The 19,909-nt window shown below is 36.2% G+C and overlaps 1 protein-coding gene across 1 annotated transcript in view; it reads left to right on the plus strand.

The window, feature by feature from the left end:
* Positions 1-18,463, plus strand: part of MGAT4D (MGAT4 family member D) — a gene marked incomplete at its 5' end in the record, with an annotated part of 34,612 nt that extends 16,149 nt beyond the window's left edge. Inside the window, 11 exons of the mRNA XM_084285938.1 lie at positions 974-1,020; positions 3,050-3,163; positions 4,536-4,611; positions 8,747-8,858; positions 9,832-9,962; positions 13,488-13,595; positions 14,511-14,704; positions 16,139-16,217; positions 16,331-16,409; positions 17,668-17,777; positions 18,328-18,463. Of these exons, the coding sequence (XP_084142064.1) occupies positions 974-1,020; positions 3,050-3,163; positions 4,536-4,611; positions 8,747-8,858; positions 9,832-9,962; positions 13,488-13,595; positions 14,511-14,704; positions 16,139-16,217; positions 16,331-16,409; positions 17,668-17,777; positions 18,328-18,354 (1,077 nt within the window). The 3' untranslated portion in view covers positions 18,355-18,463. The remainder of the gene's footprint in view (positions 1-973; positions 1,021-3,049; positions 3,164-4,535; positions 4,612-8,746; positions 8,859-9,831; positions 9,963-13,487; positions 13,596-14,510; positions 14,705-16,138; positions 16,218-16,330; positions 16,410-17,667; positions 17,778-18,327) is intronic.
* Between the last annotated feature and the right edge of the window lie 1,446 nt (positions 18,464-19,909).

The raw sequence follows: 19,909 nt of genomic DNA on the forward strand, positions 1-19,909 counted from the left end.
GTAAAATTAGAACAGGATGGTTGTGCTGATATGGGAAGTGATAAGAACACGTAGTTATGGGAAAAGTGCAGGCATGTTCACTGATCATGATAGCACACCTTTCTTTTTCCCGCAAAGCTTTAGAAGATCAAGGTAATTGTTTACATCATGAGTTAAGTCAGAGTAATTTATTGGCTGGAAGTGATTAACAAAGTTTCTGGTATTTTTTTCTTGCCACAGTTCTTCACGTGTCATATCTCTTTTATATATATATATATATAAAAGATATATACATATATGTATATATACATCCATATATATATATGTATGTATATGTATATTACAATTTTATTGTATAATTGGTAATGATTACTTGTGTGTTAAAAAAATAATAAATAAATCTTAACTTCCAAGACAGGTATTATATTGCTCTGGAAATCACACATCCATTAAACTCACAATTGCTTAGCAGAAGTTGTTAGCAGAAGTGTTTTCCACACTAAAATCATTAAATTTATGAAACATGAGCAATGAATAAGTATGTCCTCCCAGACAAGGAGTCCTAGGTTTGTTACCATAGGAAGAAACTCTCTGTAAATGTTTTAGGTATTGTTAGCTTTAGAAAGTTTTGCTTAGGTGGCTTTTCTCTACAGTCACAGGCCTCTTTTGTGACTTTTTGGATGATTAACCCAAAACAGTTCATTTTAGTTACAATTATACATGTACAACTGTGCTTTTCTGGCATAAGTGAAAGCTGTAGAATAGTTTATGCAGAAAATGGCTTGGCCACCTGCAGAAGTATTGAAAAAGCAAAATTCTATACTGTCCTGTAATAGAAATGCTACTGTAACATACTGAAATGCTCTTGCCTGGAATGAAATGAATTAGAAAGTAAAAATGAAGTATTTGCATGTAAATATTTCCTACAAAATATCACTTAATGCTTAATACAGACACGGGTGACTTGAAATGAAAACCTGCTTCTTTTCTTTAGGTCAATGAAGAATATGTTAACAGTGTTGCAGAAAGTGTTAAAAGCAGGTAAGTCCTATATAGTGTAACTTTCAACAGCTAATAAACACATCTTTTATGGAAAGAATTAGAACATTTCAGCAATAAATTACAACTCCACCATACTGAAATGGAACTGCTAAGAAATGAGGCAGAGGTGCTCTCTTAGTATGTGTGAACACAAGGATTCAGAACTCAACTATATGTATCAGTTTATTTTTCTTTTTCTTTTCATAAATATGCTTTAGCTAATCAGATGAGGTTTCAGCTTAAGCATCTGATAAATATTTACTTGAACGTAAGTCTTTTCCCTGTGAAATTAATGATGCAATGTAAAGCACCTGGGGCTACATCCATGTATTAGGTCTCTCCTGACTTCACAGCCCTACAATGTATTCGGATGTTTATCATGTTTTCTGTGTGTTTTTTTTCCTCGTTTGCCTCTTTTTCATGAAGGCAGCAGACTTTGGGCAGTAATCAGATTATAATATAATGTGAAACACTATTAAATGATGGGCAACACGAGATGGATATTCTTTGCCATACAAAATTAATGTCAGTTATCAAATGAAGGTTTGGATCCCGATGCAGATCTGCTTGCTCTTACCATTCTTTGACATAGATATTTACAACATGATGTGCATGTGAAAATCCTTAAAGTACTTTGAGAAGAACACTACTAAATTAAAGTGCTGAGGTAGAAGAATACATTTGTTGGTGGATTCATTTGGTCTTATGAAAACTGCTTTCTAAGAAATGGTACAGTGTAGCTAACAGTCACAAAACAGATAAGGCTAAGGCCCTGAAGCACAGTTGAGTGATAGAAAGCAAGATGATATCTGCATTGTGTTGCAGCACTGACGTTGCTAGTTTCTGTGGTGCACAAGCTGCTTTGTGAGTTAGTTACTCTGACAGAGCCCCAAGTTGGCCAGCATTTGAAGTTGAACAGCCTTTTCCCCTCTGTCCTTTAAAATGACGGCATCAGTGCTCTCAATCTAACAGTGCTTTCCTAGAATACTAACAAGAAAACAAACAGTTGAACAAGCTCCCCAGAGAGGTTGCCCTTTTCCTTCACTTTTGGGGTTTTGCTCCTCCTGCTCCACCCAGGTTTCCCAGACTGTATTGACCGTGTAGTTTTCTCCCCAAGCTGAGCCTACTGGCTAAGTAGCATCGTTAGCTTCCTCCCTCCAGAGGGTTTAGCTCAGCTAGGAGTACTGCAGTTTGGACAAGATCAAGATGCAGTCCTCCTCAGTACTATTTAGGACCACAAGGTAAAATATGTACAACAACTTCAGCATTTGCATCATTTTATGCTGTCCTTGTGGTTATTAAAAATAGTTTTGCGAAGTGTTGTTTAACACTTTGTCAGTGCTATATGGTAAGATTGAGACTGCTTTTCATAAACATGCTTGTACTGTAATGCACTTATCTTTTAATGTTAGCCTTTTTTAATTAATTACAGAGAATGGGGTACTCAGTTCTGAGAACTCCTTATTTCAGTGATCCTATAAAAATTAAAAACTAAAGAGTATTTGTTTTTTAGCATATTATAAAGGTAAGGTATACTTGATTTCCAGGTCTGGCTCCCTAAATTACATGTTTTTTCAATTTCTTATAAAATGGAAAATGTACGATTTGGAGCTGAGACCCAGACTCCCTACACCAATCCTCCTTGTACCAAGACAGCATCATTTTGGCTGGAAGGTAGAATTAGAGTTAGAGCAAGAGGAAGGAACATGGTGGCTCTCACACAGTTGGGCATAATTCTAGGTAGTGGATTTGCTTTCATGAATTACTGCTGTATTTTGGCAGGATTTCTGATTCACTTCTCTAGTTTTTCTGTGACTTGTATGAGTCACTGTCTTGCCTGTTCTGATGATTGTCAGGAATCCCTTCTTGGTTCCAAATGTCCCTAATTGTCAATACATGTGAAAATGTTGTTTTCTAGTTGTAAATTCTGCTTCTGGAAGAGCAGACCAAATTTTTGGGAGCTGCTGTATGTGGTTGCGGTCAAACGTCTTTTTTGGGGAATGGTGTCTCACTAAACTTTTCTTCACAGTTTCCCCAAAGAAATCCAGTCTGGTGTCCTAGAGATCATTTCTCCTCCTGCTTCTTATTATCCAGATCTTTCCAATCTGAGGAAAACATTAGGAGATTCGGAGGACAGAGTAAGGTAAGATAGCTGCATAAAACCTAAGAATTCTTTTCTAAGAGTATAAAAATGGAGAATGCTGTGGAAGTTAATGTTGTTTGAGGTGATAATGATCTTTGCATTTCAGAGCTAATGGACTTCAAGTGCACTCTTATTTATTTATTTATAACTATTATGCAAGGAGCTCTTGAGAAAAGGTGCTGCACATCAGCTTCAAGTTGTCTCTGGGCATCTCACAGGTTTTAAAGAAGATGGATAATGTGTAGAGATGATAGACTAGATGATCTGGTGAGAAAGGAAAAATAGGAAAATATTTTACCGAACAGATAAGGGAGAAGCTTTAAGAACACACAAAGGAAGCCCTAGTGTCTCCTTAACTAACTCGTCAACTAATGTGGGTTTAATGACCTAACTTGTGGTGATTATGGACATGTCATAGTACTGTAAATGGTATATCCTAACTTCTGGTGATTTCATTCAAATTCACAAAGACAGGTTATACCTTAACAAAGTTGATTATTGGAGGATAATAAATTTATTGGAGGAAAACAAATATTTTTACCAACAATAACTGTAGTTTATCAGAAGATAAAATGTCTCTGGGAGCTACACAAACAGTGCCATCAAGAGAGCTGAAGTACTTAGACCTTAGGCTGAGTGAAATCAGCAAGTGTATTTATGCACGTATAATTTATAGATAAACCCTGTACCTTCCAGAGCATAAACATGCATACACACTGTATACTTAAGGTATGAGTTGATTTTAATCAGACACATTGTGAATACGATCTTAGGTTAATTGTTTTATATAAAATTAAAACAAATTAAAAATAATTGTTTTATATATAAATAACTCTCTAGCTCAGGTCTTAGCATTGAGTATTAAATGTCACCTTCATCCTTTGGTAAAATGAGATATTGTACTTCATAGAGAAAAATCTGTGCTTACATTTAAATGAGAAAATGAAGTGTATCAACTAGTTTCTGTGTTGTTGATCGGTAAAAACATTCAGCTTTATAATGTTGTGAATCACCTTTAAATAATCATTGTGTATTAGTTTCTACTGTTCATAATATAGTGAGTAGACTCTTAATAATTTGACATGAATATGCTTATTAAACATTTCATTTCAGTAGAGTTGATACAGATTGGAATGTCTTGCTTAGTTAACATTAACTTTTATGGGAAAGTCAGATTATTTACTAATGTTTACACTGATTACAGAGGAAATTTTAGATCAAAAATATCACTTGAGTACCTCTTCATTTTTTTTCTCTTAACAAGGAGTTAGAATACTCAACCTTATGATTTTACTATTCTAATGTTTTTATTATACAAATAACTCTTGGAATCCACCAAAGAAGATTTTCAGAATTTGCTGCTTATATTTAGGTGGAGAACGAAACAGAATTTGGATTATAGCTTTTTAATGCTATATGCCCAACCTAAGGGAACATTTTATTTACAGGTATGTTCACATTATCATTAACTTGCTGCAATACATCTGTACTGCTTATTAGCTTTGGCAATTTTAATTTGTTCCTAAGGCCTCAAAAGAAAAAAATAAATACCATTTTCCATGTATTTTGCCTGTACTCTTTACAAGCACCCATACTATTTCTGTGTTTATATACATCTTGCAGCTAGGTATTTGAATAAATCTATCCACATTCCTTCCTGACATTTGTGATGCCAAAGGTAATTGAAGCATTAAACCCTTATTTCTTTACGTTAAATGAGTCAGAGGTCAACATGTTTTCACTTGGTGCATAAAGACAGAATAGTGATGGTAGGTCTATATTATAGCCTGGATCGTCATGAAGCAAAATACCATAAAGAACTTTTCCAGATAGGGAAATGTACCAGTATAGTGACACTGGAGTCAAGGTTATACTGCAAATTGGTACGGATCCTAAATTCTCCAGATGATTTAAGATTTTAAGAAGATCCCCAAGCATTCAGGGCTAGATTTAGCCATCGTTCTGGATTTGTTATAATTTGCACTCCATAATGATGAAGTTTTAGAACACTATTGTGACTTGGGCAGCTTTGTAGAACCCATGTGATAAAAGGAACAGTGGCAATTCTGGGAAGTGAGTTTTTAACTCATTTTCAATAAAATCAGGTAAAGAAATGTCTGGCTTGGTTTCAGTATAATTTAAACCAGAAGGGACCTGGTGCAGAAATCTGACAATGTTAATTTTTTTTCTCCTGAACTGAGATGAAATTTGAATCAGAATATGGATTTTTTCTTTCATTAGAATTTTCAAAAATTATCATGATTGTTTAATAATTGAACAGATCCGTACCATTTCTCATAGCTCATGAATGTCAGCAGTCTTTAAAAAGCTCAGAACAGCATTTTGCTTAGTTCTTAATTTTTTCCTGAGTCTTCTGCAGCTCAAACAGTCCTCAGGCTCTGTATCACATAAGTACCTCACAAGATTCCCAGAAGCAGAAGAGGAAACCACAAGAGCAGGAATCTTGTACAAATCTTTTCAGAAGTTAGCAAAAGCACATTTGGGCTGGGCTACTCGAGAGTCTATGGTCCACTTTCAAATTAGGTACAGGTACTAAGAAGACAAAGAGACAAAAAACAAAGAGAGATGTTGTCTGCTAAACACATGAGAGTTACTAGAAGATGAGGTATTTTCCTGGGATTTTTGTATATTTAAGAACCCTACCCAAATTTAGTAAGTGTGCCTAGCGTATTAAGGCCTAGGCAACATGGTGAAGACAAATGTTAAGCGTGCTGGCAGACACATATTATCTCTTTCTGTTACCGATGTTGTAGAATTATGAAGTTTCTAAGCATTCATATTTGCCTGGAAATGACCCCTGTATTCTCAAATTCCTTTAAAATTAAAAAAAAAAATAAAAATGTGTGTTTTCTTACCTGGGACATCATATAAGGACTGAAGTATGTCATTTGGAGTAAAGCCTGGGTTGTAATGGTTTGGTGATAGTTATTGCTGCATCTCTTCACCTTTATTGTCATTTTTTGTGTCTCTCTCTAGTGGTTTTAAGGCCTGAGCAAAAGCTCAATTAAGTCATTAGGACTCTTTTTATTGATATGTTTTTCCCAGTAGACTGTAAGTTAAGCCTTCTATTTAGTAGAACTCTAGAAGGAATAACTTTCATGAAAGTGCATTTTTATCTGAAAAATTCTTTATATGCAACAAAAAATAAAATGGATTTTAATGGAATGAGCTAGTAGAGGTTTGTTGTCTGGAAAATGAGAGAATAAGATTTTTCATTCACAGATTTGTCAAACACTGATTCAAAACAGAAAAATACACTAGTATAGTTTAGAAAGGAAGATGTGTTCCTGTCTGATGCCTGCACTTCCACTGTATGCTACCACTTTTTTTGTCACTTCTTTATTCTGTTTTCTCTATGGAGATAGTACACACACCAAAAAAAAAAAAAAAAAAAAAAAAAAGAGAGAGAGAAAAAGAAAGATATTAGTTGTCTGTCTTTTAGGAAACTGACACGGCTTGCTATTGTGTATGTATCTTTTTTTCATGAAAAAGCACTGATGAGTAAAGGGAAATTAGCTTTTGGCCACATGTTCTGCTGGTCTTTAGAAGGCAATTGGGCTAATGGACTAGACAGTTCTTATCATAAATTTCCTGAGCAAGCTGTGCACAGCCACTGCATAACTTCCTTTAGCAGATAAGAGCATATAAAGAACAAGTGGCTGTAAGCTGAAACCAGAAAAATTCCAAGTGGGTACAGTGTATTGAATGTTAATGGTGGCTGCACACAGTGTAACTTACTGAAAAATACCTGATACTGAAATCCCCAAGCGATGGCAAATGTTCTTCAAGAAGATATGCTTTAGCTGAATGCAAATCATGAGGCTCAGCACAGGGCTCATTACATTACTTTGCATGGCCTTGTTGCATTTGTCTGCTCCAGAAGAGACCATTTCAGACTTCTCCCTAGTCAGAACTACGTGCAGTTCAGAGCCACGCTCGCAGCCGTCAGAACCTCTATGTTTGTCATCCCTGGAACCTTTGTATGCTTTCTTTTAGTGTTTCTTTGTACAGTAGTTTCACCAAATGTTTGAGATACTGCGCGCTCTGTTTTTCCTCCTTTTTTGGGTGTCCCCTCAACTTCTCTGAGGGTTCTTTGAAACTCTTTCTGATTCTTTACCTTCTCCCTTTACATGTAGCCCCTGGATAATCCTCTTAGCTCATATAATTCTACACAACACTTCTTGCAAGTTGGTGCTTTTTTTTTTGTTTGTTTGTTTGTTTTGCTGTTCTCTTCTGCTTAACTGTCTTCTCAACTCAAACCTCAGATCTCAGAGTCTGGTAAGAACAGTTCATCTTGATATCAGTTCATCTCCATTTTTTGATATCTTACCGTCAGCAAGCTAACAAATCTCTTAATCGTGTCTTTGAATTTTGTTCTACTTCCTCCTTGTTTCAGTGTTGACACTTCTCCCCCACCAGCCTTACACTTACATGCTTGTAATGGCCAAATTCGGCTAAAAGCTGTAGGCCTGCTCCCTCAAACTGCTCTTGCTGACACTGCACTGAATCTGTTGAGGGTGTAAAACTTGCAGGAAACCATACATTTTTTCCCTATAGCATTTGTTTTCTACCTATTTAGCTCCCTGACCTAGATTTCAATGCCATCAGACAAACACCAGGGCCAATAAAGTACAGCGGTTAGATCAAATTAACTGTATTGTTTCGCTGTACCCCAACAACATTTTCTGAAGGCTTAGACTCCTCTTCCTGTGTTTTTCACCTCCATACCAAATTCAAACCCTGTACTACTTGCTCCTTAGTTATTTCTGGAATCTGTTTATTTGTGTGATTGACTTTAAACTCCTTGTTTGAAATCATTATCAGTATTGGTAACTGGCATAGCTTCTGGCTTTTCATATCCCCCATTCTTCTCTGAAAACTGTGCAAAAACGCTGCCAAGTCCTTTCCCATTTCCTTGATGGATATCACTCTCCTTCTCTGACTGTCCTTTAGTTGGCTTTACTGTCGTGTTTGGTTTCAGCCTTTACAATGTGTTGAGCTCTATGTATTTCTCTTCTTCAGTGTTTCACAGCGTTTTTCTTCTTCCATGACTAGTATTTCCTGAAACATCTTGCTTTCCGCTAGCCCCTCTCAGTAATCATCCCCAGTTCTTCTCCTCTGTCACCTTTTAGGTACGATAGAGTCTGCCCAGGCTAATCTGCAGAGCCTCTGACCATCTGCTTTAGGCGTCTTTCTTTCCGAAGAATTAGCTCCTGCTGCTTATCAGTGCTTATACAACTTCAGTACAAACTGTCTATCATCTTCCTTAACCTCTGTCTTCTCGCTTAAAGTTTTCTTGTATGTGGTAGCCCTATAAGGTAGGGAGAAAAAATGAGAAGCACTCATGGTGTTGTAGTCAATCCTGTAAATAAATATTTAATGAATGATACTGGAACAGAGAGATATTTAGAAGCTAAATAGCAATCCAGTGTAGTTTGGCACAGCTTCAGTACAAACTGTGCAGCAGTCATGCACAGTGCGGTTATCATTCACGTAGCAACATCACCACCTCTTCTGCAAACAAAGCCACCAGCTGCCTTTTGTTGTTATTGTTTTTCCCAGTTGGAAGATGATATTATAGCCAAACCTGATTATATTCAAAGTATAAAAAAGTTTGCGGCTGAACAGTCCCAAGAGTGGATGATTCTTGAGTTTTCCCAGCTTGGATTTATTGGTAAGTACTAAGGCCTCAGGAAGGTCAATTTATTTGGAGCTATGTAAGTAGAGTAGGTCTCATTCAGAATTACAGTTCATGTATGGAAGGACTTGCATATCAAAACTTCCCCGGCTCTTCAGCAAAACTCCCACTGCAAGCCCTTTACTTTCTGTGCTCTTTGGCACTGTCTTTTTAACGGAATATAGGATCTATAGCTGGGTTCCCATAAGAAGCAAATTCTTCCACATCAAGGTGCTACATGCTCATGCCACACGTAGCCTTCCTTTCAAGAGTGGAATTTCCACAGTTTATAAAATGTTTCCTTTCTTTTCTGGCGAACATGCATCCCATATTGGTAGTGTATGTATGCGCGCGCGTGTATATATATATATATATATATACACATTTATTTATTTATTTATACTATTTTTATAATAGTCAGTTTCCTATTATATTTTTTCTTAGGTTATAATGCGATTTACACGTGATATTGACTTGTGATAACACCTTATAAGTGTTAAGTTAAACAAAAAATCTAACAAGATCTGCTAATAAAAATAGCAAGAGAACTAAATTAATAGTGATAGTATTTTAAAGGCAAAGTATTTTGTATCTAGGTCTTAACTTAAATATATTAGTATACTATTACCATTGAAACTGTATGCTTAGCATTTTGAGAGATTGTTCAGACTTTGTTTAATCTGACGTGCTGATACAAGTGATGGGCAGACTTGTGTTTGAACTAGGACATAATTGCATGCTTGATTACTCAGCTGGTTGACTGTGTGAGAATATCTCCAAGTATGGGATGGAAATCTTTTAAAAATTACAACAAGTTGGAGAACAAGCAACTAAGTACCAAAGTCTGTGTAAAATTTCCACTAAATATCAGAATTGCATCTGTGTATTTAAGGCTGAAATAAAGATAAAATGGTGATTACTGTGCAGCAATAAACATATTTGAATATGCACCTTCTTGTCTTGCTTTCAGGAAAACTGTTTAAATCAGAAGACTTGCCACTCATAGTGGAATTTTTTCTCATGTTCTATGAAGATAAGCCCATAGACTGGCTTCTGGACCACCTGCTCTGGGTCAAAGTGTGCAATCCAGAAAAAGATGCAGTAAGTATGTCTATGAATTTATGAATACAGATAACATTCAAGCAGTCTCTGTGACCAAAAAGAAACCCCACAACATTTTGAAAAAGCAGAATCAAAATCTCTCAGATGACTCAAGAGCTGATATAGACCTTCATAGTGTGTAACTTTGTTGGAACCCACTGGGACGTATGGAGAGATCTGATTCACAGAAATTCAAATTTCCACATCAGAGCTGTTTTACATCTGTCAGCTCAGAGCAAGGTCAAGTGCAAGTGCTCATCTTCCTGCAACTAGTCATTTTATGCAATACTGAATCATCAAAGAAAATTTTGAATACATAAACCTGTATGGGACTGGCACTCCTCATAACCTTTTACTGACCTTCTAATATGAAAGCTCGTAAAGCATACAACCTTAAGATCACAGTTATGAATTTTACATACCATTTCCTTTCTTTCAGGAAGCAGAACTTGTGTTTTGTTTTAAATCATTTACTGCCTGGGAAAAAAACTCGATTCTTTCTTTAACAAAGAAAAGAGGGAAATATGTAGACTGAAAGGATGAAATGATACTTTTCACTCAAAATGAAAGAGAGGCTTGTGTTGAATTGTAAAAACAAACAAACAAACAAAAACACATTTGTAGCATTGTAGGTGAACCCGATGACATGTTGACATGTTAAGGATTACTTTATATCCCTTTGACTTCTTTAACTAGCTTTTGGTGATGGTCAGTACTCAGTCTTCCTGTATAACAGGCTGTGCCACAGAGGAACTACCAGAGTTTCTCTCCTTGTTTTTTTTTTTTTTTTTTTTTTTTTTTTAAGGTTCAAGAGTTTTGTTTGATTAGCGTAGTGAGTTCCCACACCAGTTGTTTGCATGTGTGTTATTTTTGTGTTGATAAGGAGGAGGAGATAGATAGGAGTTGTGCAGAGCAGGAGAGTGAGGAGAGTTGAACAAAAGGGGCCTCCTCTGCTACAAATGTGTAGTCAGAGGTAACTCCTGGGGACCGCAGAAGTTGCCTGGTTTTACACTTCAGTAACGCCACTGAAGAGTCTCCATTCCCAATTCATGCAGATAGGATTAAGCTTTGAAATTATACTTTTCTGAGGCTGGCTTATAGGAGTTAGTGATCCATAAGTACCTCTAATATATGCTCTTGCCCACCTGCAATAACTTTAAAAAACAAAAGTTAATATCACCCCTTCCAGATCTGTCTCATGTGTTCCAACCTCAACTCCTGTATATTAAACATTCTACTTTCATTTTTAAACGACTGTACTAGTTTATTTCATATATAAATCATATCTGAATCATATCTAAAACAATGTGGTGTTCCTGAAAGGCAGGCAGGTGGATTGCGCGAGCCTGCCCTGGCCAAACCAAAGCAGACCAGTACCAGCAAGTTTCTAGTGAGTTTCACTTCTGCAATTGCAATTTCAATTGCTGTGGGTAGCAAACAAACATTGATTCAAGCCAGCCTTGTGTTTTCTGCTGGGAAAGAATGACCAGGGACAGAAACCTACTGGAGCTGCTCATAAGGGTACAGAAAACGGAGGCTGGGAGAAGGACAAGGATCCCTGCTGATCTTCTTCCCACATAGATTAACGAAATGATTTGAAAGCTGGAGTTTCCTATAGAAAAGGTGAGATGACAGAAGTCCTCATGCTTTCCCTCTTCCAAGCAACTGAGTGTGTCGCTGAGTGATTGCACAATATGCCTCATGGGAGAGTCAGCGGGTACCTGTTCACGTCTTTTATGTGCCATTCCGTGATGATGGGTGTCTGGCACGTTTTCAGTCTGGACTGAGTAGTCACATCTCAAGATCCAGCCACTTCTGTCCACCAAGTTGGAAGATGATTCCTCAGATCTCTGTGTGGTTCAACAACTTTATCATGTGTACCTCCTGTGAACAATCATCTGCCAGTTTGACTAGCAGTGGCATATCTCTACCCAGTGGAGCACAGGGACTAGTGGGCTGCAAAGATGGGAGCCGTGGCTCATTCAAGAGCCTTGTTTCATTTTCTGTACAACTGAATACAGTGGGTCATCCCGTTGTACTAAGTGTGCTCAGCTGCTGCTGTGGCATGAAAAGAGATGTATTAGAGACTACATTATTTTAGAGGATGAACCGGCAACCCAGTCAGGAGAAAGACTACATTTTTTTTCATAGCAGATATACAGCACTTTTTCCAAAGAAAAAGCTGCCAGTAAGTCAATTTTCATGTGTTATGTTCTTATGTTGTTTTGCTGAACATCTGCTGTGGACAAATATAAAAATACTTAGTTCTGCTGAGATCCTTCTTCCAGGTGGTTTTGTACTTTTAGTTAGCGCTTCTGTGAGAACCATAAATCCCCTATGAATTTTGCTATTTAAGCCAGCTGAGTGAAGATTATCACTTCTAGCTTTAGAAGGCATTGATATAGTTATGTAACATTTTTCTTTATAGAACTGGAAGTGACTTGAAGACATAAACACGTTACCCTCTAAAATCTAAAGATGTGAAACCTGTGATATAAGAGGTTAAACGATCTTCCAAACTCATGCAATTATTCTGTGGCAGAACCAAGAGTCTCTGGGAGTCTAATTTTTACTCTGCACTCTTCTATGCCATTATGCCTCATTATGTCTTATAATATGTCTTATAATTATGTCATTATATCTTATAATGTCTTATTCACATGAGACATAATTCATATTATGTCTCATGTGAATAAGACATAATATAGTATAATATTGTAGTGTGTTTGCTTCATTGTATCTAACATTGATGCTGTATGCATATAGAGCAAAAATTGCATTTAAAGAAATTATTTGCTATCATACAAAAAGAAGGAAACCCCCCAAATTAGTACCAAGTATAGTTATTTAATTCTTTGGTGTATATGTAATGTATATTATATATAATATACATATATAATGTATATTTAATTCTTTGGTGTATATATAATGTCACAAAGTGTATATAAACCAGAAAATGGGGATATAAATACAGTATCTAGGGGATTTACTTAGTTTTAGGGTACAATATATGTAACATATAATATGGTACTGTATATTACATTATAACCTTCTCAAACATAGCAGAAAGAGACAAATGATAAAGATGGATTCTGGTTACACTCCTATCTCAAGACAGCCAGTTTTGGTCAAAATAGAATGATACGGCAAGGCCAAAACTTGAAATTAAATTTGACAGAAACAGGAAAAAAAAAACAAAAACAAACACAAAGTGCACACACAAAAAAATCACTTTCAGATCTGAAGTGCATTTTTGTTGTTCCAAATGCGATTGATGATGGGCACAGCACAGAAATCCCTGAATTAGTGGTGGTTGAGCCTGAAAGTCTACATAGCACCATGAGTGGAATTATGAGCTTTTGTCCGGAAACTGTATGTGAAATAAGGTGTCTGTTAATCTAAGGATTACTCATGTAAATATGGTTAAAAACCTGGCCCATACCCTCAATGACATAATGAAATCACCTGATTAGTTTTCATCTCCTTTATTTAAATAAAATTTCACCCTTTTTTCTTTCTTTCCAGGCACATTGTGAAAAGGAAAAGGCAAAGATACGTATCCGTGCTAAACCATCTCTCTTTCAGCATATGGGAATTCATTCATCATTGTCTGGGAAGATACAGAATTTGAAAGTATGGATAAGAAATTACTGTTGTATTTCTAAATTATATGCTTATGTTCTGGCTTGTTTCTCATATTGGTATCAAGCATTTCATCTTTGGCATTAGTTGGCGCTTGCATTTCTAAGAAATGCTGGCTTATAGATTGGTGTGTGTGTGTATGTGTGTGTAGTATCGATCTAACATCTGAGTTACAGATAGGACAGACTGCTTCTGCAGAAACATCTTTGAATCTCTAATCTGAACAATTGCACTAGTTGCAGTAGCATTTCATGGCGTGTAGGAATCCTCCGCACAGTGCAAGGTTTTGTGTGCCATGCACCATGCAAACGCGAAGGGTTATGATGGTCTGTTTTGGCTGAATAGTCCATGATACCAACAAGGAAGATTACTAATAAGAAAAGGTTACTGGTAAGATATGGGTATAGCTCTGCTGATGGCAGTAGGTTGTTAGAGTTTGGAGGGCAAGCAGTAGATCTGCCAAGTATCTGATAAGTTAAAGAGCAGTGAAGCACCAGATTTCAGGGATGTTCTGTTAGTGCCATTTAGACCACTCGTGAGATAATTAGAAATGCACCATTGGATCAGACTGGGTGTTCAAGTTGCCTCTAGCAGAGGCTAATATTGGATGTTCTGGCAGAAGGTATAGGAGACAACCACAAAATAGTCTACCCTGGTGATGTTTCTTTTTCAATCTAGACGGCTGACAAATAATCAGTACAGCTCAGCGTACAAACTATAACACTGAGTTTCAGTGATAACACTGAAATGAACATCCTATTTCTATCAGAAATAGATGGTATATTTTTTGACACTTTTGACAAGTATGTGTTTTCTGGAATAGTTACCTGTAATAATTCAAGATATTGGAGCACTTCTTTTTATTGTATTTTTATGAGTGTACTTGCATTTCTTTGTATCCAACAGGATAAAGATTTTGGCAGTAATGTGCTATATAAAGCACATAATAATCCGCCTGCAAAAGTGTATACAAGCCTAAAAGCATACCAGCAATATACCCTGGAAAAAATTTATGAAGGAAAAGATTATTTTTGGGCTTCGGCTCCAGTGGCTGGGGACTATATCAGATTCACCTTTTTAAAACCACTTAAGGTAGAAAAGTAAGTATTGCTTGGTATGGAATATGGTCGCTTACATGTATTCACTTTGGAAATGACTGAGTCTGTTCAAAATCACTAGTGCTCAACTGTTTGCATAAAGCATGGCCTGGTTACTGAGGAGTTGCTGATTTGCTATGTACCTACTCCCCTTCTTGAATTCCACTCCTCAAATACATTTCTTCCATGGTAATTAGAGAGCTTTTTTTTTTTTTTCCTCCTTTTATTTCTTCATTAAAATATTAAATAGCTTACAATAGCTCTCAAATGAATTTGGTTTTAACTAATGAGTTTCATCAATGAAGCCAGTGAAAGCTTTGTTTGTATAGTTGCCAACAGAACGGCCATTGGCATAATGTCAGCTCAAAGGTCACGTCCCAGGCACTTCCCAGTGCAGGTGAAAGCACAGAGCAAGTGTGGGGAAACAGTGAAGAGTGAATTAATAAAGGTGGAATTCAGTTGCAGATTCAGAAACATGAATGTAGTAGCTACAGCAGAGATGTCTACATAAGCTCCCACTGTACTTGACAGCAATCTGCTTGATACAGCCAGTGGAAGCAAGACAGATATTCATCTCATCATCCATTTGGTCATCTGAGTCATTTGCTGGACTTCACTGACTATTTTGAGTGTATTTGTATTGCCTATGAACAGGTAAACATTTGGGTCACGGCCAGACATCTAACTTTGAGTTAGGTGTTTGTATCTGTAGCTAAGTTCCACCTTAAACATTTTCTCATTCAAAGAGATCTACCCCCATGACTAACCAGTGAAAATGTACAGCTAATCTTATAATACTTGGTGGATTTCTTAGGTCTCCATTGTTTGATTCATACTGAAGGAGAAAGGTTAATGCTTTACATTTCTGTAGCTCTTTTCAGACATAAAAACTAAGAACTCTAATGCCAGAAAATCAAAACCAAATTGATTTTTTAATCTCACAGGTGTTTTTGCTCAATGTTGATAATTGAAGTCATTCTGTGACATTGCTGTTGCTCATTGGCAACAATTGGAGTTCATTTAGAGCTCCTGAACTGATCAGTATTGATAAAGAGAGGGAGTCTCTTGGCATGTAGTATATAATCTTCTAAAGACAGGGATTTTTTCTGTCACTGTATTTCAGAATCCCGTTTTACCTAGGCCTTAGGATGATAGGAGAGAGTTTTAAAGTGTATCTTCCATAGCATTTTAAACCTGGACAAAGTAATTGTTTTGGATTTTGAGCACTGAAAGGGAGGAATGCTTATGTCCACAGTTCCAGAGAAAGATGACTTTAATGCTTGTTTCATTTAAAACAAAAAGGTTTTAATGTGGTTTGGTCATACACATCAATGCCTACTTATGTTCTTTGTAGCCCACAACTGATTAAAGTGAAGATGTTTAAAAGTTTCCTTCAGAAAAGGAAATACCTGCAAATAATATACCTTTTTTCATCAGGTACTTCTTTAGAAGTGGAAACATAGAGCACCCTGGTGATATACTACATAACACTACTGTGGAAGTGTTGCTAGCTGATGTAAGTCTCTTATTTCTACCCGCAACACAATGCTATTTCAGTTTAAGAATGATATTTGGCATGAAAGGTCATGTCCTAGAAAACACTGCTGAGTATTGTTTTGTTTGTTACAGGAAGCTGAAAGAAAAGGATTGCTTGACAATGGAAGTAAATTTAACTACCCAGCAACCAAAGATGGATATTTAAAGATAGGTAATTTGTTTATTGTCACTTCAAAACCAGAAATTTTGATTTTCCATGTAAAATGCTTCTGTGTTTGAGAATTTCATTAACTCTGTAATAAACGCACCATTTCAATGTAGTAACTAGTAAGGAAAACAAATATTTTGCACTGCTGCTTGTTGTAGTACGTGGTTTGACCATTGATGATCCTATTTTGTTTTAAATAATGAAAAACCCCAATGCTGGTGGCAAAAGTCAGGACATCTTATGGTAGGAAAAACTTGGCCTCTGCAAGGTTTTAATAGGGTGATTGATTCTGGTTTAGATTTTGCGTCCTTAGCTAAAGAAAATGATTCCTTATTGATTATGACAGACTTAACTTGTGGTCCCCCCTGAAATCAAGAGATAAAGCATAACACAATGCATTTTTGCCCAACCCCAGCTTCCCCTTCTTCCTTCCTCGGGGTAGCAATTGACTTCTGTAAGTGAACTGCAGATAATCCACAAACCTGCCAAAGCTTGTTGTCTACTGTAACCTAAACTAAAATATCATTACGTGAATAAAAATGAACTATTGGGAGATCTGCTTTGCTTGCCACTTTTCTTCTGTCTCTTCTATCATATAATTGCTCTTTTTCCCCCAGTGAGCCACTTTCAGCTCACCATCACTTCTTGCTTGCTTTAATTTCCCCCCACCTCCTCTTGGCTGTTTTGTTCTAATTAGAGATCGAAAACCAAATGTTGTCAACTCCGAGTTGTATGTGCAAGTTCTTAGGAAATGAATATCAGATGCAATGAGTGTTTTTCTTTTGTCCGTGCTGATTTTATGCCAGTTTGACAAGGGTACCTAACAAGCGTAGAACTAGTGAAGGAATATATTAGAATTGATCCATGATCCCTTATATCTCTTTTTGAAATAGTTGTGTATATCAGAAAAGCTCTTCTAGATTCTTTAACGTGACCTGTGGGTCAGATGTGTACAGTCAGTACTAACGTATTTATTTTCTAACATTTGTAGCTGCAGGTTCCTTATTTACTTGTGCTCTTCTCCAGTTCCTAATCATTTTAGCTGAATAAATGAATCCTCGTGTACAGCAGAAACCGTCTTGTTTATACCTTTATTTTTCAGCAGCTACAGTTTGAACTTTTTCAAAAGACATTTTTCCTCTACTGGTGCATCGCTGGTGTTAATTTATAATTTGTAATTTAGAACTTTCACTAAGTTCACCTGGAAATATATTTCATCCTAATATAGGCTTGTACTGATGTTGTTTTATTTTTCATTTAGGGGCTTTTGTAAATGGAATTGCAGAAGGCAGCATCAACCTGCCAAAAAAAATACAGGCTATTCGTTTGTCAGTCAATTCTGATTCTCCTGTGTGGGTAATACTTAGTGAGGTAAGCATGTTAATAAAAGGATTTTAATAAAAGCTCTATTAAATCAGTTTTAGTTCCTCCTATCATATAGGAATTGATGGTCATAATTTTTTATCTAATTTTGAGTGGGATTCTGTGTGGGGAAAAAAAAGTACACAAGTGGAGAAGTATATTAATTACTAAAGGGAGGAGAATTTACTTATTTTCTTCATACAAAAAGTGTTGAAAATGCTTAAATGGGATAATTCTCCAGTTTTTGCAATGCTGTAAATATGGCCAGTAGAATTTGGGTCATGATATATCAACCAACTGAAGGAGGATTTTCTAGCATTTTTCAGTCACCATTTTGGATATTAATTACTATATGCAAACAGATGACTTTTTTTCTTTCAAGTATGAATGAAATGCCTGAATGTGTGTGAACCCATAAATAGAAAACATTCAGCAGAAATCACTGAAGAGAATTACTGTAGTCATACTTGGAAGGAAGAAAAAGCTAATGTCTTAGGAAACATTTCTGCACATTTTAGAAAATAATATATATATATATATTGGTATTTTTTTTTCCCAGGTACTTATCGAGACATCTGAAAACTGAAAACTGGAAAAAAATATATTTTTGACATGTCACTTGTTAATGGACTTGCTTGAAACCAGGCTAACAGCAACAAAAACCTGAGTGGGTACAAAGAACAAATCCAGACCCATTTCATTCTTAATACTGTGTATTGGGAAAGAGTGGAGATAACTGTTAAATATTTCTATAATATAAAGAATATTAAAAGCTGTGAAAAAAATGATCACATTAGAAAGTTCCATAAACTGTTATTGACCATGCTGTTAATATATATACATATAAAAAATAAATCCCATCTTAGTTTAGCAACATTGATTATGTATTACTATAAACAATTGATAAGGCATTACAGGTTGTCTCAGGGACTAAAACATAAAAGTAGGACAAGTTTCACTAGAACTAAACATATGGGCATTTGGGGAAAATATTAAGGACATGGTTTGTAACTCCAGGAAGAACACTGGTCAGTTTTGGAGGGAAAATAGAACTGCAGGAAAAGTTGTCCATATTCCTTGCAAGTACTTAGAGCAGTCCACTGGAGAAAGGAACAATTTAACAACATGAAAATGGATCCCAAAGTTACCATGTGTTTCAGCCTTAATGTAGCATAACAGATACTTAATATATTTCTTTAAACGGGAAGTGCCTACAAGTTACCATTTGAATAACTTGAAAATTAAATACGTATTGTTGAGAGGAGTGTAAAACTTTTCTGTGAATCGTGCATTGAATTAACTAAAGGAAATAATCAGGGTATCACATGTAACTATATTTTTGTAGAAAGAAAATCTATTTAAATAAAATTTTGGATCCTGTTATTTGATCGGTCTGTCCTGATACTTCAATCCTGCTCAATACAAGTTTGAAAAAACAGCTAAACCACTGTAACCTCATTTGAAGTGTTGCTGGGAAATTGCGCCTTGGATATCTATCTACCTGTGATGTGGAGCATTCCGGTATTGCTTCCTTAGCACTTGAGGCACGAGTGCGCCCTCATTCGCCAGCACAAGCATTGCATCCCTAACGTTATAAGCTGCACTGTACGCTTTTGTATGGGTTTGTGTTAAATGGGTAAAACTAATGCATAACAGTATTTTTAATATTAGAGTATTTCATTTAGAATAATATAAAATGAGTTCTTTTGCATACATTAAAACAGTTCAGAGGGGAAGTTTTTTAAAAGACCATCTCCAATAATAGTTTGATAATTTACAGTACTCAAAATACATGCTGTGATGCTATATATGCATGTGATCGTGTAAATAATGTTATTTCTTGGACCAAATATTGCAGCCTTCACTTGGATAAGAATTTAACGCAGGTTAAGAATTATTGTAGTAATGTGAGGTGCTTGAAGATGCACAGAGAGACACCTTTATTTTCCATAAGCATTTACAGTAAAGGGAAGGTTGAATAACACTGAGAACACTGGATCATTAAAATGCACTAGCTAAAACTACAGCTAGGGATTGAAGGGAAACCAGGTGGCTCTGCATACAGCTATGTGGCACACAAAGGGCAGAGCTCTGACCAGGATCAAAATAGCCTTTCAGATTTTTATTTTTTTTTTTTTCTC

The sequence above is a fragment of the Netta rufina genome (assembly GCF_964035555.1).
Source record: "Netta rufina genome assembly, chromosome: 4".
NCBI lineage: Eukaryota > Metazoa > Chordata > Aves > Anseriformes > Anatidae > Netta > Netta rufina.